At 41.7% G+C, this 27,156-nt stretch overlaps 1 protein-coding gene across 1 annotated transcript in view; it reads right to left on the bottom strand.

Moving 5' to 3' along the window:
- KDR (kinase insert domain receptor) overlaps positions 1 to 23,515 on the bottom strand; it is a 44,923-nt gene extending 21,408 nt beyond the window's left edge. The window contains exons 1-15 of the mRNA XM_086405749.1: positions 23,154 to 23,515; positions 19,408 to 19,501; positions 17,307 to 17,503; positions 14,309 to 14,439; positions 13,872 to 14,040; positions 13,019 to 13,158; positions 12,229 to 12,406; positions 10,734 to 10,848; positions 10,483 to 10,646; positions 8,462 to 8,618; positions 7,242 to 7,365; positions 6,617 to 6,725; positions 5,465 to 5,806; positions 3,280 to 3,426; positions 2,037 to 2,168 (exon numbers count right to left, since the gene is read on the bottom strand). Coding sequence (XP_086261875.1) covers positions 2,037 to 2,168; positions 3,280 to 3,426; positions 5,465 to 5,806; positions 6,617 to 6,725; positions 7,242 to 7,365; positions 8,462 to 8,618; positions 10,483 to 10,646; positions 10,734 to 10,848; positions 12,229 to 12,406; positions 13,019 to 13,158; positions 13,872 to 14,040; positions 14,309 to 14,439; positions 17,307 to 17,503; positions 19,408 to 19,501; positions 23,154 to 23,220 — 2,266 coding nt within the window. The 5' untranslated portion in view covers positions 23,221 to 23,515. The remainder of the gene's footprint in view (positions 1 to 2,036; positions 2,169 to 3,279; positions 3,427 to 5,464; positions 5,807 to 6,616; positions 6,726 to 7,241; positions 7,366 to 8,461; positions 8,619 to 10,482; positions 10,647 to 10,733; positions 10,849 to 12,228; positions 12,407 to 13,018; positions 13,159 to 13,871; positions 14,041 to 14,308; positions 14,440 to 17,306; positions 17,504 to 19,407; positions 19,502 to 23,153) is intronic.
- Positions 23,516 to 27,156: the final 3,641 nt, after the last annotated feature.

Here is a 27,156-nt window from a genome sequence, read left to right as displayed (position 1 = left end):
TAATTAAGGAGAGAAATATTAATATCTTAAAAGGGAAACAAGGTGTTTGTAAGAAGAGCAGACTTTGATGGAAAGAAAACAGATCATGTTCTATAGAAAAGAAAAGTATCGTATTTGGAGAAAATGTATGATTTTGTGCTGCTAGTCTATATTTTGATCTGTATGGAGTTTGAGGAGGACTGTTTAAGAAAACAAGCAGGGAAATAAATGTATTCCTTTGGCCAGAGAACTATTGGTGACCATGCACCTACTAACCAGGTGCACATCACTTTAAATATGTCATGCCACTTAAGTCTTCTCAATAACCCTCAGTTTTCAGATGGAGAAGACGCTCAGAGAGAATTAAGCTATTTCATCAAGGGCACACAACAAGTTGCTGGAATGGTCAAGAGTTGAATAAGGTCTGTTTAACATCAGCTAACATTACATTACCCCATCCTCATGTGGTAGCAGCCTCAGTGAGGAAAGAGAGAGAGCTTAAGTGAGTGCATGAGTGCACAATCACTCATGAAAGGACAGAGAAGAGAAAAAGCTGAAGGTCAGCAAGGAAGCTGCAGATGCTCAGGACTCCAGAGGACAGCTCTGAGGGGGGAAAATTAAGCCCAGAGGAGGCTTTCAACTAGAGTGATTAGCAAAGTGGTGATAAGGAAGCAATTATCACTTAGGGTCACCTGCCTGTTGGAGGAGTGCAATGTGAATCAGACTGGGCCACAAGCTGTGAGCGCGGCTCAGGCAGCCTCAAGAAGACAGGAAGACAAGTAATTCATTAGTTAGCAAAATAAGAGTTACAGTTGAGAGACAAGCATCAAGTCCGCTTGGAAGCAAGCAGACTTTGTTTTTCTGGTGGTCTTACTGAAGGATTTCTTTGTTTATACACAGAGATTGAAACATCTGTTTGTTCAGAGTAGGAGGTGCAAAGATACAACTGTCTATATAAGTTGGAGCATTAATACTCCCATATGAACATTTGGGAAACCAGCAGGAGCATTAAATACGTACCTCATCCTTTCTTAATATTCTCTGCTGGTGAAAAGTAAACATAATCTCAGTGCCAATGTTACCTAGTTAGGCCTCCTTGAAACCAGCTGCAGAAAGCTAACAGAGCTGAGGCAGGGCATGGGAGAGAACTGGAAATCTCCCTTAGGATTTGCCCTAAAGCATAAAGCAGTTTGAATGTGACCAACTGCCATGCCACTCGAAATCTTTATTTGCAAGTGCAGGTTATAAAATGGCAGTAAGCCTACAGATTCAAAACGAAGTCAAAGTATTGAGATGTAACACTTGGCATCATAGATTAGACAGATTAAAGGGACTAAAATCTAGACCCTGAGAGACAAATTAGGATGAGTTCAGAGAAATCTGTCAATTCCTCCATCTATCAACACTCCTCTCCTTTCCCCCTGCATACCATTCCTTCACCCACATAATACAGTTTCATTGTCCTGTTCGTGGCTTATTTTTTTTTTAAGATAGGGACACACTTTTGAAGATAAAATATTCTGTCACAAATTACCTTTCCCATCTGAGAAAAATGCTAGATTTCACATCATTCCTGCATATTCATTTAGATAAGAACCCCAAATTTTCCATTTCAGAGAAGCAATGGTCCATTGTTCACAATTGAATCTTAAGTATCTCCAGTCCAATAAAAACTATGAACCTCTGTGACTCTCTAGATAGCACTGATTTTCATGACTAGGCAGTAATTCTACCCAATAAATATAGGGGCTTAATTTTCATAACTAGTTAATTGAGCCAGACATATGAAGAAAGAATCAAGGAAAGAAAGACATTCTACCTGCCGGGCTAAGAATTTTTTCTGCAATGAGAACTGCAGAGATAGAAATGTGATGCAAGCAGAATTAAAATAACATTAATTATGTTTTCTGGTTAAAATAAATATATATTTATAGTAGAAAACTTACAAAGTACAAAGGATATTAAAAACCAGCCATAATCCTCCTACCCAAAGTACTTGAGTACAGATACAAGCTAATTTTTAAAAGCAATCTGATTGTCTATGAATTCCCACTGACCTTCTACTATGAAAAATGCCTCCACTTTTGCACACCCAAGAACACTGCATGCCTGGCAGGTGTACAGGCCTTCATCCTCCTTCCTCACCCTGCGGATAGTTAGGTTTCGGTTCCCATCCTTTAGCACAATGCCTGAGAAAGGGAGAAAATGCAGTTTTTGTTTTATTCTTAAATTTTTATTTGAATATAGTTGCTTTATAATGTTGTGTTCGTTTCTACTGTACAGCAAAGTGAATCAGCTATATGCATACATATATCTGCTCTTTTTTTGGATTTCCTTCACATTTAAGTCACCACAGAGCATTGTATAGAGTTCCCTGTGCTGTACAACTGTTGTTTAGATGCTGGGGTGTGCCTGATTATTTTGCAGCCCCATGGACTGTAGCCAGCCAGGCTCCTCTGTCCATGGGGTTTCCCAGACAAGAATTACTGGAGAGGATTGCCATTTCCTTCTCCAGGGGATCTTTCCAACTCAGGGTTTGAACCCATGTCTCCTAAATTGACAGACGGATTCTTTACCATTGAGTCATCTGGGAAGCCATGCTATACAGGAGGGTTTTTATTTTATGATGTGGTCTGGTGGAGCTTTCCAGGAAAAAAAAATTAATATACATATTTCCCTTTATCTTGGGCTAGTGTCTGACTCCAAGGAGTCAGGGTCAACTGCTATCTCAGTACCCGTGGCTTCCATGAGAATTCAGCAGGCTCTGGATACTTGAGCTCTGAGTCTACAAAATGAGTCAGACCACGGACACTAATACTGCTTTTTGTTCTGCCTAAAACAAATCAATTAACAACATAGATGTTATACTATATGACCCTTCTATGTGGAATCTAAAAAAGAAAACAAGCTAGTGAATATAACAAATAAGAAGCAGACTCACAGAGAACAAACCAGTGATGACCAGTGGGAAGAGGGGAGCGGGTAGGGGAAGATACCATAGGGTACGGGATTAAGAGGAACAAACTGCTATGTATAAAATAAATAAGCTACGAGGATATATTGCATAGTGCAGGGAATATAGCCCATATTATGCAATAATGATAAACAGAGTAATAATTTTGAAAAGTTGAGAATCACTATGTTGTCCACCTGAAACTTAAATAATATTGTACATCAACTATACCTTAATAAAAATAAATGAGTAAGTAACTAATTTTTTTAAAAAGATATAATATGGACTTTAGGTAATATCTATAGGAAAATTATGCAGCCAAGGTGAGATAGACATGCTCTGTTCACCTGAGTCCTCCACAAGCGTCTCATTATCTTTAAACCACGTAATCTGTGGAGAGGGATTCCCAGATGCTGTGCAGGAAACTTCGATGGTTTCACCAATACTTGTCGTCTGATTCTCCAGGTTTCCTGTGATCATGGGTGCCATGCGCTCTGTGTACACACACAACACACACACACACACACACACAAATCACAGGACATTTAGTTATGACTTTTGAAATGGTTTTCATATCAGTAAACTATTAAACCATTTAGTAAACTATTAATTTACTAAGCTGAAAATACACAGAGGTGGACAACAGGAATGTTGTTCACTGAGCAAAGTTAAATGAAACAAGTCAGTTCAGACAGATTACTGCATCTCTGAACATTCATACTAGTGATGTGACCTGGTAGTCAACACAAAATTAAAGTTGTCATTCTTATTGACTTCCCTCCTATCAAACAGATAGATAGATAGATAAATTCTAGCCACTGATACCCAAGAATTCTGCCATGTTGTTTCTCTTGGAAAGTATATAACTTCAGTGCAATTCAACAAAGAACACCTTATACGTATTTGGTGTTTTTTACAAAACTCATTTGTCCTACTTCTGTTGCTCACTGTCAACTCTGTGATGGGAGTAATAGTCTTATTTTGAAGATGAAATGGGTTAAACAACTTGTCCAAGTCCCTGTAACTAAGTTAACAGCTGAGTTCAGAATCTAGCTGGCCAAAAGGTTAGTTCAGCACTATTTCCACTAAAACATAGACAAAATAATAATACTCTAACAAAAGTCAAAGATTTTTATTTTTAAATGAAGCCCATGGGTACTTGTTTAAATGTACAGGACAACTTTAGATTTAACCTTTCCTACAAATCAGCAAAATGCTATGGAAATAATTTGTCCAAACTAACTGAATATCAAAAGGAATTTTGTTGAAAGAATCCACTTCAACATTTGGCAAAACGACAGTACCTCAACAGTGAACTGCACTAGGGCTTAAGCAAATAGACTCTAGTCTATTTCCAAGAATAATTTTTGGAAAGCAACCTGGGAGTCCTTAGGGAAGCAAACCAGCCCACCGTGAGCAAGTGTTTCCTGGGCATGGCAAGCCGGAAGCCTCCTTTACATCTCTTCCTGAAGTTTTTCATTAGCTTGAAACAAGACCAGTCACCAAGATGAACAGAAAAACCATGTTCATATATGGGCTGTGATCTGAAGAGCCTTGGGATGACTACACTCAAAAAACCTCTTCTTTTGACACCAGAGTCTTAACACTAGCAAAATCGATCCTAGTTCCCGCCTGAAAATATGCCAAGGCCTTTGAAATGTTATTCGTCTGAAACTGCAGTCTAAATTAACTTATCTGGGCAGTTCTCCTTAAAAAAACAGAACATATGCATCCTAGGAACTAGGAAGGGACACTAAGGAGATGAGAAAATGAGAAGAGAGGGCACAAAGAAACTCTCTAAATTTGCCTGATTTCCCCAGAGACAGAGGCTGCACAGATTTTGTGCAAGGTGAAATGTTAGAGGAGGTGTAGAGAGTGGCTTCATGTGGAACTTACAAAGCCTTTTGCTCATTAGAATGATCAACTCATGACTTTGAGCTGTACCACAGAGGTACGCACACTGAGTTCGCCCTCCCAGGGGCTCTCACAGGTCTTAAACAACCCATCACCACACTCTCCAGGCAGCAAATGTCTTATCAAGCAGTATGCGCCACTATGTTCTATGTTTAGAGCTCAGCAAGGAGTAAAGCAGAAAACAATCCCAGTCTTCATGGACACAGAGCATTTACTGGACTACGACAGGCTGTCTGTGTTCTCATCCTACCCACCGAGTCACCACTGTGACCTTCCAGAACCCTCCAAGCTCATGGTGGGCATTCACACATACACGTCTATTTAAAAAAATGAATGCCCAAGAATGAGGCAGAAATGTCCCTGGTTTAGGGTAATCCCCCGAAGACAGCAGTGAGTGATCCCACCATCAGGGTTGGAAAGAATAGGATTATTTTCTCTTTTCAATACATCACTTCAGCATGATTAGCTTCCTTCTGCCTTGAGGAGTTTTGGTGAGTCAGATATGAGCTCATCTGTCTAATATATAAGCACATAGAAGACAATCTTCTCATGGGCCCTGAAAGCATTACATTGAAGGCAACCCAACTGCCTCTGGATGGTCCAGAGTGACTGCCCTACCTAGGACTGTGAGCTGCCTGGCCACACAATGTCTTTTCTTAGTCTTCCTGTCCTGAGCAAAGCAGACATAGTCTCCTTGGTCCTGCAAGGATGCATTCTGCAGCTCCAAGATCAAGATGTCATTTGTGCCGTTAGAGTTCATGGTGGCATTCATTTTCCAAAGAGCATCCAAGTTCTTGCAGACAGGTGTGGGTAAATCGCCCATGTGGATGGGCAGGGCCTGTGGGCCGAGTTTGTACCACGTGAGGTTCTCAAACATAGTTCTGTCCGCAGAGCACCACAGAGACACATTCTCCTGCTCGGTGGGCTGGATGCCAGGTTGCAGTGTGATTTCAGGACCCCCTGAAATGTAAAACCCATGGTTAGAAGATAGTGATTTACCTTGGGCTTTCTGCTACTGCTTTCGTGTTGCCTTCAGTCTGCAATGAAGCACCAAGAAAAGTGAAGCCCTGGCATTCCCAGACAACAGATACAAGGAGACAACCAAACTGGACAATGTGGTTTCAAAACGTAGTGTTTTGCTAAAACACATTATTTGGAAATGTAAATGAATTCCTCAGGTTTTTATAAAATCTCCACTTGGAGTCTAAGTGTGGTTTTAAGATTAAAAAATGCAAATTGAAAGAGGATAATTATAATATGAGATTTACAAACTTAATTCCTCATTGATATGTAACACCCTCCGACAGGAAAGCTATGTTTATTACCATGAATTGGCCCAGACCGCAATATTTTATCCCAGTCAGCTAAAGCCAAACCGTAAATTAAGATGAACAGACAAAATCGGCAGCATTGGGATGGCACTGCTCCAATGTCATTACAACTGTCTCCCCAAGACCCAACTTGTCAAATGTTCAACAGCCAGCCCATAAATATTGATTGAATCTCGCTAAGCCAAGCACTGTGCTAAGACTGATGACAGACACAAAAACCATGGCGCAGGACTTGAGGGTCAAAGTCAGCTGTTCTCTCTCCTGTGAGGTCAAATGCACTGACTTCCCATGAGTCCAGGAGCTACCTGAGGAGTTCTCATCTATGAACAAAAGCATCGATTATCCACCCACGTTCCCTACCTAAACCCACTGCCCCTCATGGGAGCAGTCAGGACAACAGAGTATCTATCAGCCAGCCCAGCCCCTGGAGAGCACTTACTGGTCACATGGAAGGAGATAACCCTCTCTCCTCTTCCAGCTTTGTTCACTGCTTCACATTTATACAAAGCAGACACATTGGCCGCTTGGATAACAAGAGTACTTACAGTCTGTGAAAAAAATAAATCCCAGGCCATAAACAATGGAGCCTATGTTTATGCACATGCACTCAGACCAAAACTCAGTATCCTCCCCGCCACTGCTGCGACCTGCCTACTCCATTCATACTCCAGTACTGACTGCACTCAAATCCGTGCAATTATAATTATGCTGATGCTACTCACACATTCTACAAAATGAGCTTTGGAACCATAAAGTTTTAAATGTTTTAATACAACATTACATACCTTTTCTCACTTTCATGTTTATAAAATCAGAATTACCATACAGCTGATGTACAGTTAATGGCATATGTATTTTATGTTTCTCTGATACAGTAATAGCAAGTCAATAGTGCTTCTAAAAGTCAATGGTGTTTTCAAACTGGCTTAATATGCTAGTATTTTATCATTCCACTTATCTGACAGTCAATCTCCAATATTCTTCACCTATTATTTTACCCTGCTTCCAGTCCATCCGTCCTTAAAAGAGAGACAGATTTTCAAATTTAAAAACTTAAAACTCACTTTGTTTCTTCCTTCAATTAGGGCAATCTGATTTTTGTTGACTTCGATTTTGTTTCCCCCCTGGAAGTCCTCCACGTTTCTCCATTCCTTACAAGTGTATGGGTTTGTCGTTAAGGCAGTGAGGCTGTAAGACAGAGGTAACAGGTGATGTCATGACTTAATTTTCCTTTAATTTAAATCAATATCAAGGAAAGGAGTCAGACTTTGGTTATTACGTTCTTAGAAATAACTTCGAATGCACTCCGCCGAGTTACAAGACTTGGCGCCAATTAAAAATAGGCCTCGGCAATGGAGGAAAAGGTTCTAGGTAGATTCATTCAGGATACAGGAGGGAAGCAGCTATTCTGGGAACAAACCTCCATTCATAAATTGGATCGACAAGACAATTCAAGTTAATTTAGTTCAAAGGAAGGCAAGGAAACTAAGAAGCCATTGGGCTTCTTAAAGTAATTTCCCTGGGACTGTAGCCTGTGTAGGAAACGGTCAGCATCTGAGGAAGAAACTAGAGAGGCCATCTCGAAAACAACAACAGGAAGTGCACTGCTTAGGGTGGTGGTGGGTGACTTGTTGTTGCTGTTTTTCCTAAGGATGTCTGGACTTGTGTGTTAGGACCTGATAAGCCGGGCCTGAGACTCTGAGGTATATCACTCCCTTGCAAGCATCAGCACTTCCTCTGAGATGGACCTTCTCACAGATAAGGAGATTGGGGTATTCACCAGCTGACTGGCGTAGGAAGAAAAACCAAGGCCTGGCAATTAACAAAGTGGCAAAGAAACTGCATTCAGAGAGGCAGACATAAGGGCTAATTAGAGAGCGCTAATCTCAAAGGAGGATACCCCAAGGAATGACATCTCCTAAGGACACAGCACAGAGAAAGATGGAAGGAGATGAAGAGTACTGCTTAAGGAATAACCTTAGAGATAGCCTCCTTGGCTTAGAATAGAATCATATCATAGCATGGCTATGTCCACCAACAGAGGAGTGGATAAAGAAGTTGTGGTACATATTTGCAACAGAGTACTACTCTGCCATATAAAAGAATGAAATGATGCCATTTGCAGCAACACGGATGGATCCAGAGATTATCATAGTAAGTGAGGTCAGCCAGACAAAAACAAACACTGTCTGTTATCACTTACACATGGAATCTAAAGAATAAAACAAATAAATTTTTTTTTTAAGTGCAAAACAGCAGGGGCAAAGGGCGTGGTCCTACTCACGTGGGCTGGTAGGTGCACTCCGTCTCCAGCTGCCAGTACCAGCGAATGTGACTTGGGGGAGGAACGGCGTAGACCGTGCACGTCAGCGTTTGGGAAGTGCCGTACTGGTAAGAGTCCACGGGAGACAGCAGAGATTTCTCACCAATCTGAGGTGGGACTGGAGATGGGAAAGACGACTTTTGAACTGTCAGTCAGCTTGGAGGAGTGGAAAGTTGCAGTTTTCAGCACCCAAAGCCTATGTTTTGCCAAGCATAGGATTTTTGCCCCCATTTGCTTTTTCAAAGAACATTTAGACTTGGAAACAGGACACCTGACTTCTAGTGATACTCATGATAATAATAATAAACTAGTAAGTTGGGTGCCTTTGTGCCAGTCTCACTGCCCTATGACTCGCTTTTCTCATTTGCATCAGTGGGAGAGCTCTCCTCGCCCTTCCAATTTCACAAGACTGGGCAAGCCTCCAGAAAGAAAATACTGTAGTTGTGAACAATACTGTAAGCAGATGTATTATGTGCTGAGCATTGTTCTAAGTGCTTTACACCAATTTATTCACTTAATCCTCACAGCCACTATTATTGTTCTCCACTTTACACATGAGAAAAATTTAAAAGTGAAATGACTTGACAAGGGCACCTACCCTGCCTCCCTCTTCATCTCTCCCTCCTTCTTCACCTTCCTGCCTTCCTTCCTCTCTCCTGTCCTTTCTTATCTTCTTGCCTTCCTCCCTCCATTCCTTCCCTGCCTGACCTCCTTCTTTCCCTTTTTTCTGTTTTTGGCTCCAAAGTCATTAATGTGAAACTATCTTCTCATCACTTCCAACTTAAGGCCCAAGATTATACTTTCAAAACTTGACTTCTTTTTAATGCTTGTTTTAGAGAGGAGGGTAAATGCTGGGGTGAATCAAATGTGGAATGACTTCCTGGATAAATGAGATGGTTATTCACTGTCCATTCTTACATCTTTATTTCTTGTTCATTTCCTTCTTCCCACCCTTCCTACCAGCTTCTCAGCTTCTCTCCTCTCCCAAACCCCTATATCCAACTGGCTCCTAAATGACATTTCTGGAACCTGTTTTCTTTAAAATACTCCTTGAAGCTGATGTCCCAGAAAAGAAATGAAGCCAAGCTCAGTAGACATACAGAGCATGGCAGGATATATAAGGAAGCACTTTAATATCACATGAGAAGGTTCTGAAGTTTTAATCTGCTATGCCAGTAGAAAGCATAAAGAATTACAACAGACAGGTATTTCCCAACCTGTGTCTGGAGCAAGATATTAATGGATGTACGGGGGAGGGGTGCACTAGTCAAATGTTTGTTAGACCTCGGCTACTCTGTCTGTCTGCCCTCTACCACTGGAAGATGGCAATACACAGTGTCCATCAACTTAGCATCTCTTGCATTGGCTTAACCCTGATGACCTTCTTCTCCCACCCGGAAGACTTATTATAAATAAGCATCTTTCAGGTTGGAAAAATAAAGTTCAAATTATCCTTAAATCCAAAATTTAATATCTCCCCTTTACAGCCTCAGAGTCAGGTCCCAGACTTCTGTTGAAATAAAGATTAAAACATGTCCAAGCAATGTCGACCTAGAAAAGCTTTCTGCATTGGAGCTACCTGTGCATCACTGATACATCAACCCCGAATCAAACTAAAACTTTCCCACAAAATTCAAGAAGAATCTTCAACTTTTGCATGCCAGAAGCACAATTCAAAGGTACTGCAATTGAGCCTGAGGACTGTCCCTGCTGGCACTTTTATTCCACAGTATTTAGCCGTGGGCTAAACCACCTACTTTAGTCTCACATTTGACCAAGGTTCGATCATCTGGCCTCATAAGCAAACGTGTCCAAAGCACACTGCTGCCACCTCGTTTTAAGCCACACTGTTCTGGATCATTTTTATACACAGGAGCCTACTCATGATGCCAGTGAGGCAGAGGTGCCCAGCTGCTCAGGAGGACATCATCAAATTATTTGTAATAGAACAGGGGCAGAGAAGGAAAACTGAACGGACTTACCATTCACCACCAGAGATACCATGTGGCTCTGTTTCTCCTTTGAAATGGGATTGGTAAGAATGACAGTGTAATTTCCTGTATCTTTCTCACTCACTTCCATAATAGTCAGCACATGTCCCACTTTAACTGTGTGATTGGACTCAATGGGTCTTCCATTTTTATACCTATGGGGAAAAAATTCCAGGAATTAGTCCAATCTGAGGCTTTGCTTTCATGTGGCACAAGGCTCTGCATTTATTTCCAGTCGTTACCATTTTATTTCTGGAGGAGGGTAACCAAGGTACTTGACAGGGACTCTCACACGTTCCCCCACGGTGGCTTCCACCAAGGATTCCATGCCACTACCGAAAGCAACAAAAGGCTTTTCTGGAAGAAAATAAAGATAATTTTTTCTCATAGATGGCAACTTCTTAGAAATGGCCATTTCTAAGAAGAGTTTCCAGTGAAGAGTTAAAAACTATGGCTCTGAGTCGCTGCGGTTCCCACACTCCTACAGGTCCCATTCCAGCTTCTCTCTCACCGCTGGTCTCTAGCTTTTGTCTCTCCCCCAGTCTGCTCTGCAAGCCTATTGAGCACTCCAATCTCACTCAGTCCAAGCATTTGCTTCTCTGTGAAGCTTTCTCTATGTCCCCCAGGAGCCCTTGGGTGCTCCTTCTCCTCTGGTCCCTTCACACCCTATACATAACTCCATGTGCACCAGGACTCGGGCCTCAGACCTCTTCTCTCTATCGACACTGCCTCTTGTCAATTACATTCCTCCTAAATTTACATCTCCTGCCCCAGCTTCTCTGGAATCTAGGCTAATATATTAAAGTTTTCACTTGGATGTTTAATGAAGCCACCAAATGAAGCCACCAAACCCTGGGTACCCAAATCTTACTCCCCTCCTTACCTTCTTTATCTCGGTTAAGAAAACTATCATTCACTCAGTTGCTCACACTAAAAACTCAGAGGTCATCTTCTAATTCTTTTCTCTACATTCCACAGGCAGGGAATCAACAGGCAGATGCTATTGGCTCTATCTTCAAAGTTATATTCAGAATCAGTTCACTTCTCACCACCTCTACTTCCACCAACCTTGTCCAGGCCACCCATCCATCTCTCACCTGGATGACTGCAATTAGCCCATCTCTACTTCTGCCCTTACTTCTCTAAAGTATTTCACATTAGGAAAAAAAACTTATATAGTAATCCTATAAAAAACATAAGCCAGAGCATGTCTCTCTCTGCTCAAAACCCATCTTGCATTCCCATACTATAAAATCCAAACTCTTATGAAGGCCTGTAAGTTAGATGCCATATAAATTATCATCTAAACTGAGACATTTATGTGAGTGAAAGAGAATAAATGGGAAATTAAGTTATTTTCTCAAAGCCCCACAGAAACTAACTAAATATAGCTTTCATCAATTGCAAGGCTTATGCTTGCAATTCAAGGAAGCCTCTCAGGCTTGTAATTGAGCAAAACTTGTAAAATGATCTTAGATAAAAGCCCTCTGCTTATTATAGTGATAATAAGAATAGCAGCAACAACAAGTAATATTTAGTGAGCACTAACTACATCAGCTCATTTCAGCTCTAAAGCTGGGCTCTGAACCTAAGCTATGTTCTTGACCCTGAGGTCCCAACAAGAGCTCAAAAACATCTTCTGAATGAACAAAATAGGATTCACTAGCTGACCTAAACGTATTTGAATTATCTCACTTTTCAAGGCAGAGCATAATTCCGAAGGCAATCTTCGCTTACCATGTACCCGGACAAACGTGCTGTTCTTCTTGGTCATCAGCCCACTGGAAGCTGCACAGATATACCACCCCTGGTCACTCCGGGTTACACCATCTATAGTCAAGGTGCTCAAAAACTTCTTCATTTCAGTCCCAGACTGGGTTTTTAGGTCCCGGTTTATAAGTTTTTTATGCTGATGCTGAAAAAGAGGTTACTGAACTTTCAAAGGCCAGCATAACATTCCCCAATAGCTTCTAGATATGGACAAAAGTCTTGGCCCTTGGTGAACACTATTTAATGCTAATAGTAGAGACTTCTGAACTTCTAACATTATGCAGATGACAATTACATTTGGTTTCAGGAGAAATAAATAGAATCAACTGAATTAGGAATTTTAAAACCTCACATAACAGGAATGAGAGAAATATAAACTGCAGAAACACAAGGAAATATGACCACAGTCTACAGAGAACAATGTCTCCTGCCACTTCTTGCAAAAAATTTCCTTAAAGGGAAAATAGATCAAGGACTTTGGAGAATGGAGGAATAATGCAAACTGGAAAGATGTAATCATCAAAAGAAAACTAATCTTCACAGCTTGGACAGAGTTCTTGATTTTGCCTCTTTCTTTCTATGGGTGCTGTATGTCCTGTAGTTCTTTTAAAATGTATGTATATGCGTGTGTGTGTTAGTGTGAGCTAAGGCCCTTCAACTTTATCTGGCTAAAGAGGTCCCTGTCTCTCTCAATCAAACTTCGGTGGAGCTTATTATCAAAGTATTTGGAGGTCTGGCTTTGAGTTGTTAGTGTTACCTTCAAAGAAGGGTATTCCCAGTGGAAGTCGATCCCCACATTTAGCTCAGTTCTTGCCGTACAGTTTAAGATGAGCTTCTCTCCAACAGACAGCTCGACTCCGTGAGGGGGGCTCAGAACCACATCATAAATCTTGTACCCTGGAGCAAGTAAATTGGAAAAAGAGAAAGTGAGAGGGAAACCAAATCTATAACTTGGCTCACATTTTTCAGAAATGAAGCAACTTCAAAATTTATCACATCATTTTCCCCTGAGGGCCTCCCCAAACCTTGGGAACTCCCAGGAAAAATGGCCTACAGAGATTCACAAAGCAGCTCTAAAGGGATTTCCAATGTGTTGTAGCCCAGTGGACAGAAAAGCAGTAAAATATGAGAAGTCAGTAGTCACTGGGGCCAGCTTTAGAAAGTTACTGAACTTCCCATAAAATAGGTATACTTAAAAGAACTGATGCCAAGCAATGCTTGGAACATTGAATTTTTCATAAAATATACTCCTATAATAGAACTCTTATTTATCCTTGCTCCTGATAAGAAAGGAGAAAAACCTCAATTGCACACAGGTTTGGAGAAGGAAATGGCAACCCACTCCAGTGTTCTTGCCTGGAGAATCCCAGGGACCGGGGAGCCTGGTGGGCAGCCGTCCATGGGGTCACACAGAGTCGAACACGACTGAAGCGACTTAGCAGCAGCAGCACATAGGTTTATTGGATGGAGAAAGAGGGGATGTAATGAACTGCTTAACACTAAATCTTGAATTAATATATTTCTCAATATCTTTTGTCTTCCAGGATCTTAATATAAAAGCCAGTTTTTATTATCTAATATTAAAGATTAAAAAGGAATTGTCCTCTTACCTATAACCACAATTATGTACATAATAGACTGGTAACTTTCATCATTGATTTTTGCTTCGCAGAAGACCACGCCAGCATAACTGATCATATAGCTGGGAATACTGAAGCCTTTCTGGCTGTCCCAGGAAATTCTGTTACCATCAGGAACAAATCTTTTTTCTGGATACCTCTGGGTAGAAAAAGAAATATCAAATATTTAATTGCGTTATCCAAAAGTGAAAACCATGAACACTAAAGAATTCATCTTAAGATTACAAATTGGTTTTATTTATTGTCATATTGACCCTTTCTAAAGTTTCCTTTAAAATTCATGTTGATTTTAATGTTATATAATATATACAATATATAATATATATAATTACAATATAAACAGGCTAACCATCTTAATATTAGCTAAAAATTAAAGGTAAGAGATGATGGAAGAAGATGTAACTTACTGCACAGAGTGACACATTGAGGTCTGAAACAGTCCCCAAACACGGAATCACCACAGTTTTGTTTTTGTTCTCAGTGATGTACACAACTTCATGCTGGTCGCTAACAGAAGCAATAAACGGAGACCTGTAATCTAGATGAGAATGTAATTTCATTCATTAATGGCATTTACTAGAAAAGCTGGTCATCTTTCAGGTTCATAAACCCTAACCAGAGAAGTGAATGACTGGGAAAGATATTTCTCACTAGGCAAGGGAATCTGGAGGTAGGTCATCTGGTAGAAATCTGGCAGATTGATCACTACAGTTCTCAAAGTGAAAGAGCGCATGTCTTTATTTTCATAAACATTTTCATATACATTATACATCTCTCATATACATAAATTTTAAAGTAAATTTAAAGTTAAATCTGTATAGTTTGCCTATCGAATTTTATTAATATTTTTAAAAATTCACATTCTTTCTCTTTAAGCAAATAATGTGTCATGAAAGCAGATTAATGGCTTGCAAAGGATCTTTAAAATAAAGAAATAACTGACCATTTTTAATTCAATTCAAGAGAAAGCTTATGTATTTTAAAATTGTGAAGAGTAAATATAAGATTCTGTATAAGGTAATGTTTAATAGTCACTGCATTTAGCTTAAGATTCGGTAGTCATTAATATTTTCAGTGACCAAAACATGAAAAAACATCATGGCAAAGACTGAGAAAAAAACAAAAGAGATTTTAATGCTGTTCAAACATTGATCATATGATGTTAATATGGTGCTGGGAAACCACTCCTTTCCCCAGAGACAGAGTTGGGGTAAAATCATGCTTGAAATCTCTGAGAGATAATGGGTCATACCAATACCCCCAACACACCTGACCAAGCATTTTCACAGCTCTTCAAGGTCACTGGTCCAAGTGAAGAAAGAGTTAATTAAACCAAAAGGGTAAAAGCAGCTAATTCCCTGCAACAGCAGAAGTTTGATTTCCTTCCCAGCTGGAAAACACAGAAAGGCAGCCAATCCAGGCCACCACATGCCACAGCCATTATCTTACGAGGCCAAGACCCACTTCCTGGCTCCATCATTGCTGGAGGGAATGGGGTCAGAAGACTAAGGAAGTAAGGTGGGGACCAGAGGGGATATTAAAGGACTATCCACAGGGAATACTTCAATGTTTTCTTTTCCATTGTTAAACTTCATGACCAAAATCTTGGACAACTCACCTCCTAGAACACTAGGCTTAGACAGGAAGTAGAATTTGATGGTATTCTCAAAGACAGGCAGTGTACAAATAAACAGTGCAGGAGATGGCTACTTCTTAGTATTACCTATCTTTCAGCTACATGCTATGAAATATTACATAGCTTGCTTATAGAGCAAGTGTTTGGAAGCTAAATTAACCCCTTGACGTAAGACTAAAGCTATTCAGTAAATCACTTCTATTTCAGTACCCCCCAAAAAGGAAATAAACAAAAGAAACCCAAACAACCACCCATCCTCTCAAAATAAAATATTTACTGGAAATCATGAAATGAATTTTCGCATGTCTCCAGGTTTCCTGACTTGGGAAGAAGGAAATAACGAGATATTATGGGAGAGGTTCATCCCAGTAGTATTTCCAGACAGCCCGAAAGCAGGAAATCCTTGCAATCTTCTGAGAAAGCCTGATCTCCCAAGACTGCCAGATCAAAAGGAGCCAGAAATTCTCAAAGATCTGAGCCTTGTCTCTTTCAACTTCTGCAGAAGGGAGGAGGACACAGAATCTATCCTGGGTTGTGCTTACCCTGCACAAAAGTAATTCTCAAATATTGTGCAATCCAGGAGTGACATACATTATTTGACGGTCCTCCACTGCACTGACCATATTGCATTACTGAAATGTAGATGGCAATATGCAAGCGTGCTTCCCAAAGCTGATGAAATCCCTGATCTGTAAAAGATGCTTCTGGAAAAAAGTCTAAGCCATCCTCATCTGCCTCAGATTCTCTGGGATGTATAGAGGTATACAAATGTATAAACAAAATTTAGCTCATCTTTACTGAAAAGAAAAATATTCAGTATATCTAAGCAAAATACTATACTATCCAGTTAACACCCACCAAAGTTACATGATTGGTATCTCACTAGTTAAGTCAGTTTTCCTAGGAAAATTAAGTTAATATAAGACTTTTGAAACACAAAGGAAAGAATAATTCAGATTATAAATACTAAATACATGTGTATACCTATGGTGGATTTGTGTTGATGTATGGCAAAACAAATACAATATTGTAAAGTAAATAACCTCCAATTAAAAAACATAAATTTATATAAATAAATAAATAAATACTAAATACACGTGACATGTATTGCACCCTATGTGGATGGTAAGCTGGCCTCCACAGTGTAAATTCCAAATTGCAAGCTCTAGGATAACAGGGCACATCATCCAATATCTCAGACCACACAAGCAAAGGAAAGAAATCCTGTCTTCAAAAGGCTCTTTGAGTCAGTGTCTTCATTTGCGTGAGTGTATGGAAACTTGTTTTTCATAAAGTGTAAGAGGGGGGGAAAAAAGCTCTTATGAACAAAAAAGCTCCAGAGCCCTTGGCTGATTCCCTGTGCATTCTTGGGGAAATCTCTGAATCTGCTGTAGATAACCTATCTCCCCACAGAAACTGCTCCATAATTCATTCCTGAATCTTCCTTTTCAAGGATTTCAGGGTTTTTTTCCTCAAACATCAGAAGGCTTCTTATAAATCTCCATTGCCAGCTGCAAACACAGACTTCCCTTAGAAACAAAGATCAGAACCGAACTAATTGGGTAAAAGAGGTGTAACAGGGCCCAAGCTGCAGAACAAATCACTGAATCTTGTCCTCAGAGGAGGGCTTAGGAGTGAGGAATTCTGTGGATTCCTGTTGGCCGACAGCCTTCAGAGCGAGCCTTTGTTGTCCTCAATTCTTCTGTGCACCTATTGTGCTTTGTAACTGGTAAACCAACTTGAGAAGCGAACTGCATTTAACCACTCACCTTGAACATACACATAAAGAACGGAGCCCATGTCAGTGTCCTGGTAGAAGCACTTGTAGGCTCCAGTATCATTTCCAATCACTTCTGAAATTGTGAGCATCTTACAGAAGACGCCATCACTGCAGTCTGTGACCTCCACTCTTTTCTCAGAGCTGCTCTGATTGTTGGGCCAGAGCCACTGCAAGTCCCTCTGACCCCTGAAAAATTCATTCCAAGCAAGTATTTAAGTGAAATGCCTATGAGGCTGTTTCTAAGAAAATAGAAGGTTTAGTTCTCCAAATTATACAAACTCCTCAACAGACAGATTCACAGCCTTTTTACCTGTGATTACAGGATATTATGGACAATATGACAAAAAGGCAGAGTCTTAATTTCAGAAATTAACTCATTCATTCATTCAACAAATATTTATTAAGCATGTGCTATGTGCCAAACATTGGTAAAGACTGAGAATACAGCAGCGAACAAACCAAACTAAAATCAATGCCTTCATGGAACCTCAGTCTAACTGGAAGACACAGGCAAAAAAAAAAAGTAAATAAACTTCAATGAAGGTGAAGTGTTCAAAAAGTGAATAAAATATATTGTATAAAAGGTAGTGATAAGTCCTATGAAGAAAATTTAGAAGATGCAAAGAAACAAGTGAAGAGCTAGTTCTGGAGGGAGGCAACTTGGTGAAGTGGGCCGTATGTATATTGAGGGGGACAGAGCTTCAGGCAAAGGGAACAGCGATATCAAGGCCCTGGGGTGGATTCCTATCTGGAGTGTTAGGAGAATGGCAAGGAATCCAGAGTAGCTACAGAAGAATGGGCAGTCGGGAGAGTAAGAGGTGAGGTTAGGGTAGAAGGCAATGCAACTGTCTAAGGGCCTCACAGGACGTTGAAAGGACAGCATTAAAACACAGACTGCTTTCACTGAAGAATTTCTCTGCAAAGCCCCAAAGAAGACGGTCAACGTGAAGACAAATGTAACATTACTGACCCTTCTTTAGCGAACTTGACATCAAGTTGCAGCGACATTAATGAAGTTACTTTTAACATACTCTATCATTTTTTTCACGACATAAAAGGAGTACAGAATCTCAGGGGGTTTAAATAACCTATCTTGTCAAGGGTGGTTAAGAGGAAAATCTATGGAGAAATGCATCTTGAAATAGGAAAGCTAAGCCAACAGCACCTCTTCCTATGTTTCTTCCCCAAGGGCTGGGTATTGGTGACCTACCCTTGATAAGGGGACTAGAGTATCCTTTACACTCGGCAAGCTAAAATAGATAGGTGTCACTGTGCTGAACACTTCGCATTCATCACGCAGAAACAATGGCAACAAGCGCCCCAAGGTTCTTTGTGGACCCTCAGCACTCTTCTCAGAGGGCAAGGTTGCCTCCACCCATCATTTCATACCAAAGCCACACTGGTCCCAAGAAGCCTCTGGGTCTGACAAGCATAATCACTACATTAAACCCTAAGGTCTCTTCCTTTTCTTCCTGCGGTAGGGGCTGGAAGGCAAAATTTTAAAGCCTCTTTTTCTTGTCAAGACGACCTATTTCCCCAGTGAGCAAGAATCAAGAGCATGACTTCTTGCTAGCTGGTGAGTGACAGACATGTCAGAACCTCAAGCCAGAGCATGAGATTCACTCAGTAATATTAATGACTGAATATTAAATTGCTACTACAGTCAGAATTTTATCATAAAATAAAGTTCTTGAAAAATGTTAAACAGATGTCCAAAAGCCATGCTGAGAATAACAAATATGTCCCCAAACTTCTTTAACTCTTGGGGTACATCCTTGATAACATTTATTTATTCAACATTGATAGAGTATATATAACATACCACATGCTAGGTGCTACCAATAATGGTTAGCAGGTTGTATGTGTGCTGGTAAAGGACTGTAGGGGAAAAAAATATCAGTAAAATTGCACAGAATTTTGGGGAGAAGACCTTTCTCATGTTTTCATTATTACCTTAGTTCTTAGAAACCTCACTACTTATAAACAATTACAATGACTCTATTATAATTCTGCTGTATGAAAATTATTTTTTCTTTAATAAACAATAAGATATTTGACACAGGAAATCTGAATCTAAAAGGAATCCTTACCTGCAAGTAATCTGAAGCGTTGTGTTAGCCATAACTCTAAGTATGTCTTTTTGGATGCTGAGCCTGGGGGGATCAAGGGAAACACTAGAAAAACCTAGAAACAAATTAAATAAATGAATGCAATTACCACTGAGTCAGGGCCAATAGGAAACACCTTCCATAAACATTACACACTCTATACTTTAAAAGTCCTCTTCAGCAGTTCATTGTGTAAAACTTGTGAATTTACTTTTCACCATTCCCAGTAAAAGTTCATAAACTGTGTCATAACAGGAAGAATGGGCAGATGGTCATAAACCAACACAACAGTTCTGCAATTCATGGAGCGAGGGTGGAGTTCCTGTTTTCCTGCACTGCCAACTTCAAGGTCTTACAAAAGGATATGGGACATTGAAACCAAATGAACCTTCATCTGATGACCTCACTCCTTTGGGAAAGGACCCGCTGACATTTTTTATAAAACATAGGACGCACATTAGTTGATCAAACCGCTGATTACTGAGTACTACGTAGAGCAACTTCTACATAGTTCATCGATGTACTTTGGTGGGAAATGTCCATGACCTTATTTTCCTTTATCAATTTTCTAATGCACTTACTCTGGTAACTGAACTGCCAAGGTTGAACGATCGTACATTAAAACTAGGTGAGAGGAATTGAGAAAAGAAACATTTTCCAATGTCATATAATATGCATGTGCTTTTCCTCAGAGAACAGGACTTTAAAAAGGATAATGCTAATGAATTGCAAGTGGGGAATCTCAACTTATTGATCAAAGTGTTGAGCTTGTTCTGACACCAAGCGTGGAACACAGGAAAAGTGTCTACCTAAATATACCACACAGTTTCCTTGCCATGGGTCACTCCACAGCAAGAAAACTGAGATCTCTGCCAACTAAATGCAAAGAGCTACCAGGTGTTAAAAAACCATCAGAGAAAGAAAAACTGTCCACCATGCTAGGGTCTTAATTGATATCCAGATTTTCAAAACACCACCTTAAAAAGTGATTGATGCTAGGTAAGCACCCAAGTTTCATAAGACCCTTAACTCACATCCACTAAGAACAAATGACTCTATAGGCCTAAACTGGGATTCACATTGTTGAGCAAATAAAAGAGTATTAGCAAATATGAAAATGTATGAATAAACAAGTATGAGCAAATATTTAGTGTAAATGTGCAGAGCACTGACTCTGTGGACCCCAGCGTGAACATCTGCAGGCAAAACAAACAACTGATCACACGTGTTCTCACACACTCATTCAGATGTGCAAAATACATTGTTAGTAGATTTGTTGCTTAATATCAAATTTTATTTTAAAAACTGGAAATTGTTCTATCAATAAATCTCAGAAGCTAATAGGCATTGGACCTGACATGTTTCGGGGACAGCAGTCTTAAACCTTAGCATGTATCACAATATGACTAGGCCTACAAATCTGCCTTTTAACAAGCATTTCAAGTGAGGCAGGCAAAAATGGTTGATGGGCCACTCTTGGATAGCTGTGGTCTGGGGGGTAATGCTCAGTTATTCAGCAGAGCACTTTTCAACATGAAGGAAATAACCACCCTCAAAGTAGACAAACAGTAAAGCAAAATGTTTAGAAGCTAAAGAAAAGTCTTCCAATAATCGAGCCCTCCTGCATTTAAGGAAAGGAAAACGAAAACAATTCATTTGGATGAGCACAGATATCAAGTGTGACTGAGACATGCTCAGTTGAGAAACGTGTCAAAAACAGTAACTTAATACAATTCACATGATGACCCAAATGAGAAACAATCCATTATTTGTGCATATTCACAAGAGAAAAAAATGGTAGTAAAGACTAAGCTCTAAATAAGCTATGCTCCCACCATCACCAAAATAAAACATTCCTGAAAATCTCTGGTAAATCACCTCCACAGATTATCACACGCTTTGGACACTCTTTCCTATGTTAAAAAAAAAAAAAAAGTTATCCATTCATAGGGAACGAAAACAACATCATACTACTCTAGAGATGTATCTCCAACAAAAAACTATTCTACAAGGCTATCAATAATGATAACTTCAAATTCATACATGTAGACCAACGCTCAATTTCTTTTTGCTCCAATAAGCTTCATTCATTTTCATTGGCAAGTTTGAGTTCTGCTTTTCAGAAAGTTCTAAAGAAATAACTCTAAGAAGTACATACACTGCTACTCAATAAAAAGCTCTTCTATGTTCAAATCCCATAACCAAAATTAATTCATTTGTGCACTATTACCCTTCCAGCTCAAAGACAGGAAGGAGAAACAACAGTGCCTCTGTCTCTAAAATCTGATGGCATCAATTATAGCCCGATCCAATTAAGCATGTCACACACTCCAAAAGGGCAACCTCATCATCATATTCAGGGCAACCAGATTACAGTTCCTACTGCTGTGCTATGGAACACCCTGGGCTTAAAAGCAACTCACATCTTTGGGAAATACAGAACAAACCGCAAGTTCCAGAACTTCACTCTCTACCCCTAAAGGGAGACAGAGAGAGATCTTGTCAGGGACAAATGAGTGTCCCTGGTAGAGCTGGCATGGATGAACCAAGTCATTATTAGGAAAATTCAGTAACTACAGACAGATAACCCTGTTACTGTATATGCATGTGAGTGTCCTTAAAAAAAAAAAAAAAGACAGGTGATTCTTTAATTTATAAGGAACTTTAATTTTATAAGAAGTTTCCCCTGAATTATGCCTTTTTTTTTTTTTTTTTTTTGCTTTTTCACCCTCTTCCTTCTGGCCCTCGGAAGAGTGGAAATCTGGAAACCAGCAAACTGGCTACAGAGAGATGAGAGAGAAAGGCGGGGTAGAGGGAAAGGGGGAGAAGGGAGAGAGAGAAAGGAAATTTATTGCAACAAGGGCATGTGTGTTCCTAATCTTGAAGGACAGAAATTTTAGAAGGCAAGGAGAGTGACGAGTGGCACCCAATCTAGGTACCAAATCGCTCAGAGTTTTCAGAACGTGAACTTCTGACCGTGTGCTTACCCAAAAGACCAAAGCGTTCTGAAAGATGTTAAACTAAAACTGTTTTACAATAAGGTGTCTATTACTTGGAGACACTTTCGGAAGCTGTCACAGCCCCGGGTCCAAGGCCCCATTCCCCTTTCTCTCCTCGAAGAGAGTGCTGTCCTGCACCAGGAAGAAGAAAACGTTTCGCTCTCCTCTGGACCCCACTTCATACAGTGGGTGTGTATAGATGAGCTCGAACCAAAAAGGAACATCCGACCATCAGACAGGGGTCCCGCTTCGACTACTACAGAGGCAGAGCTGAGCGCACGGTGCCCTCCGGCCAAGCTGGCTCCCGGCTCCCAGAGGGCTTCCTTCCCCGCGCTCGGGCAAGGATGCGCGCAACCGGACAAGGTTTCACCGCCTGTTCCCGCCTGCGGGGGCACCTCCTGCCTGCCAGCCCGGGGCGCCTTCCCACTCCCGCCTCCCAAGAGCCGGAGGGTGTATCGGCTTCTGCAGGACACTCTCCAGCCCAGGTCCCCGTCGGAAAACAGAGTCGTGGAAATGGAACTAGGCTCAAGAGACTACCAACTTTCTGGGTAAACTTGGGCTAGTTCAGTTCCCTCTTTGGTAAAAGAAAGAACACAAAGTGTCAAGTCACTTTCACCTCTCCAGCTTTACCAGTCCCGATTAGGTCCAGCTTCCAGGTCCTCTCCTCATCCCTATCTCTCCGCCCGCACCCGATCTCTCCGTTTTCTCTCTAGGGAGTGGGCTCCTTACCCACAGAGGCAGCCCGGGTCTCCACGCAGAGCCACAGAGCAAGGGCCAGCAGCGCCTTGCTCTCCATCCCGCACCTCGCGCCGGGCGCAAAGCCCAGAAATCAGGCGCCCGTTCTCTTTCTGGTCCTGCTCCGCCAAAAAGGCGCGGAGATGGACCGTGCGCAGCCGCGCAGGGCTTCGGGGCGCTCAGGGCGAGGGTGCCCCAGCTCCGGCCGCGGCTGCAGGAGCGCCTGCGGTGCCAGTGGGAAAGGATGATCCCGGCTGCCGGACAGCTCCTGGCTTTCCGTGGCGCGCAAGTGATGCCTCGCGCGGGCAGAGGAAACGCAACCATACACCTCCGGCTTTCTCGGAGTCCTGGGACTCAGTGCTGGGTGGGAGCCAGAGCCGAAACTCTAGAGCGCGGGGGCGGGGCTATGCAGGGCGGGGCTTCCCTTCGAGACCAGCCCCGCCTCTCAGCCGGGTTCGGTGCGTGGATCCGGTGCTTTCCCACGCCCACTCCATCTCTGCATCTCCCCCACTTGCCCACAACTGCGTCTGGCCCAGAGTGGCCCAAGGGAGAACGTCCCGGGTGCAACAACCCCATATCTGGCAGAAAGAAAATGTAGCCCGCAACGGGTTCTGAGGTACTCCAAGATTTAGTTGGTCACTGCCTCCTCCAAACCCCCGAGATATTGGGGAGCAACACCGGGAGACCGGCGAGGGACACTGCGCCGTCAGGAGGCGCGCCAAAGTTTGGGACAGTCTTGGCTCCGCGCGCGCCCGAAGTGACTGGGGGACGGGCCGAGGCTCAGCGGCAGGTTGAAGCAACCCGGGAGAATCGGATACTGAGCCGAAGCGAACGCAGGATCGCAACCTGGTGGTGACTCCAGCCAGACTCGAGTGTTTTGCTTGGCCAGCACAGTTGTAGTTTAAAAATCTGAATCTGAATGCCTTTAGTCCGAATATTCACTTGCCCAGTTCTCCAAAGTTCCCACTATTTCCTCTTATACCTGATGGCTTCGAACGTTCTCAAGTTACCTGTCTCGCCCCCTAAAGCATTTAAATCTGAGACCCTCCCCCTGTACCTACCTTTCACCAAAAACCTATCTCGGGCCTCCCAGGAGCTGGAGGTACCCAGGGCTCTGGCGTACCTTGTTCGTGTGTGAGTGTCTCCTTGAAAAGGAGCTTTTGTCCACCGTGTGGCCTGACCAGGAGTCCCTAGCGTGACGCTTCCTGGGCCTTCTCAAGAGCACAGCTTCCAGACAGGATCCCCTTAGGCGGAGGGGAAGGAGGCCTGCAGCGGCGGGCTTCACTGGAGGGGCAATGAAGCAAAGCTCCCGACCCTGGGCACCCGGAACGGTCTGTGCCAAACCTCTCGACTTTCTCGGCAGGTGTAGACTCTTGGTGGCTCTGTTAGAGGAGAACTCGGATTCCTTTCTAACCACATGTATTATTTTCTCTCCATTTCTCCCCAAACCTGGGAAGTGACAGCACATGTCCTCTAACTTCATTAAGTAGGATCTTCTAGATCCATCTCTTACTTTCCAGGAGCTTTTTTCTTTTTCCTATTTTTTCTATTAAAAAATTTTTTTTTACAATATTGTGTTGGTTTCTGCCATACAACAGTGCAAATCAGTGGTGAATATACATACATTGCCTCCCTCCCTAGTCTCCCTCCCCTCCCCCCATCACATCCCTCCAGGTCATCAAAGAGAGCTAGACTGGGCTCCCAGTGCTGCACAGCAACTTCTCACTTCCCTGGTGCTTTTAAATGAAAACTTAAAGGACCATCTTTCAGGAAGATGGAGAGCTAGAAATATTTCATTTCTACATCTAATCCAAACTCCTCCTCCTTGAAATACACAATCAATGTAAAGTCTTCCTTTTCTTCTTTTTTTTTTTTAAGCTGACTATATCTGTGCTGTGTTGTGCTTAGTTGCTCAGTCATGTCCCACTCTTTGCGACACCAGGGACTGTAGCCCTCCAGGCTCCTCAGTCCATGGGATTCTCCAGGCAAGAATACTGGAGTGGGTTGCCATGCCCTCCTCCATGGGATCTTCCAACCCAGGGATCCAACTGTCTGAGCCACCAGGGAAGCCCTTACTGTATCTACTCTTCTACTTTGCCAGGTTGACAATTGAAATACTTTAACTTTGAAATGTAATGCATGTATATGGTTAAAATTATTTTTTAACCATATGGAAACCGTATGGAAAGTTTTAGAATGAAAAGTCTTTCCTCCAGCAGAGGCAAGCATATTTTTAAAATATTTATTTATTTATTTTTGGCAGCACTGGATCTTGGCTACTGAGTGTGGGCTTCCTCTAGTTGCGGTGAGCAGAGCGTAGAAAGACTGCTCTCTAGTTGCAGTGTGCAGGTTCCTCATTGCAGTGGCTTCCCTTGTTGCAGAGCACAGGCTCTAGGACACAAAGGTTGCAGTAGCTGTGGCATGCGGGCTCAGCAGCTGTGGCTCCCTGGCTCTAGAACACAGGATCAGAAGTTGTGGCACACAGGCTTAGTTGCTCCAGGCATGTGGGATCTTCTTGGCCCAAGGATTGAACCCTTGTCTCCTGCATTGGTAGGCGGACTCATTACCACAGAGCCACCAGGGAAGTCCCAGAGGCAAACATTTTTACCTTTCCTATTTTTCCAAGCAAATAAAGGTATATCATGATCCTCCTTCCAAAGGGTAGCCTTGGTATAAATACCATTTGAGTGTTGGCTTTTTTCACTTAAAAAAAAAAAAAACACTTGGAGATCATTCTACATCAAGTCTTAGGGCTCCATCTTGTTCTTTTTAATAGTGGCATGGTGTTGCACTATATAAATACACTAATATTTAATCTAGGAGCTATTTGTCAGGGCCAGGGGTATACTTAAAAGAAACTCTTCTCTTCCTGCAAGTAAACTTAGCAAGGAAAACAGGATGCACTCTGGCAAAGTTGGATAAGGGGGAGGGAGATGGAACCTGGTTTGGAGCAGGCAATTTTTCTCCATCTCCAAACAATTCTTCTCTCTCAACTTTATTTACAATTCGTGACACTTCCTTTTCCACGTCTCACTTAAGAAGATAGTGTCTCCTCTGAATGCAAACCAGAACCTGCAGGCCCGTGGTAATAGCCCCCTTAGAAGTCTTAGAGGAAATGATGCGTCTTTGATGGCCACAAGACCAGAATTTGGCAGGATCTCAATGAAATCAGTCTACCACATTCCCTCCCACACAGCACAAAGAAGTGCCTTGTGTTCATGAAAAATGACAAAGTGTGTTTTTTTCTTTTTTAAGTCTGTTCCACATGCAATACCCTCCCATTATCTGGCACCGCTGCAAAGGAGTGATTTGTGAGTTAATCAGGCAGTACAGGTAAGATCACTACCTTTCAAAGTATGCAAGTGTGTTCAGCTTCCCATAAATGGTATTCAGACATCTTTAGGAACCAAGAGTGGTGCTAAGTACACACAGGCTACCGGCTTACCTCCCAGGTCTACCTCTTACTATCCACATGATCTTGACCAACTTACTGGTTGCATATCAGAAACTAAAAGATGATAATAGTATCTTTTGCCAAGGGTTTTTGCAGGAATTGAATAAGTTACTGTACATAAAGCATGACTTAACAACTGGTAAGTACAAGCACCTAGCACATAATAAGCACCAATGCCCATTAGAAAGCATTCTGCAAAGATTAATTACACTACAATGCCCAGTTTCTTTCATGTTGCTAAGATCTGAATGGCAAATCAGGCTCATTTCTTCAACAACAATTTCTCATCCCCTACTATGTGCCAGATACTACATGAGGAACTAGGGTATAGAAGGTAAAAATATAGACAACATGAACAGAAATGAGCAGTCCTCACACTAGCTCCACCCAAATTTAACTTAATCACAGTGTGCTCTGCATGTCCAGCTATTTCACTGGGCTTTGTGCACAAAGAATATAAATGATTCATATCACCAAAGCATAATGCATCAGTTACATTCCATGGGGCCAACGTTGGTTCCATCACCACCAGTATTTTGGACT

Source organism: Bos grunniens, chromosome 6 (genome assembly GCF_055505025.1).
Source record: "Bos grunniens cultivar Pamir isolate PY7600 chromosome 6, Bosgru_T2T1.0, whole genome shotgun sequence".
Taxonomy (NCBI): Eukaryota; Metazoa; Chordata; class Mammalia; order Artiodactyla; family Bovidae; genus Bos; species Bos grunniens.
The sequence above is the reverse complement of the archived record's forward strand: the minus strand, read 5'-3'. Positions and strand labels throughout refer to the sequence as shown.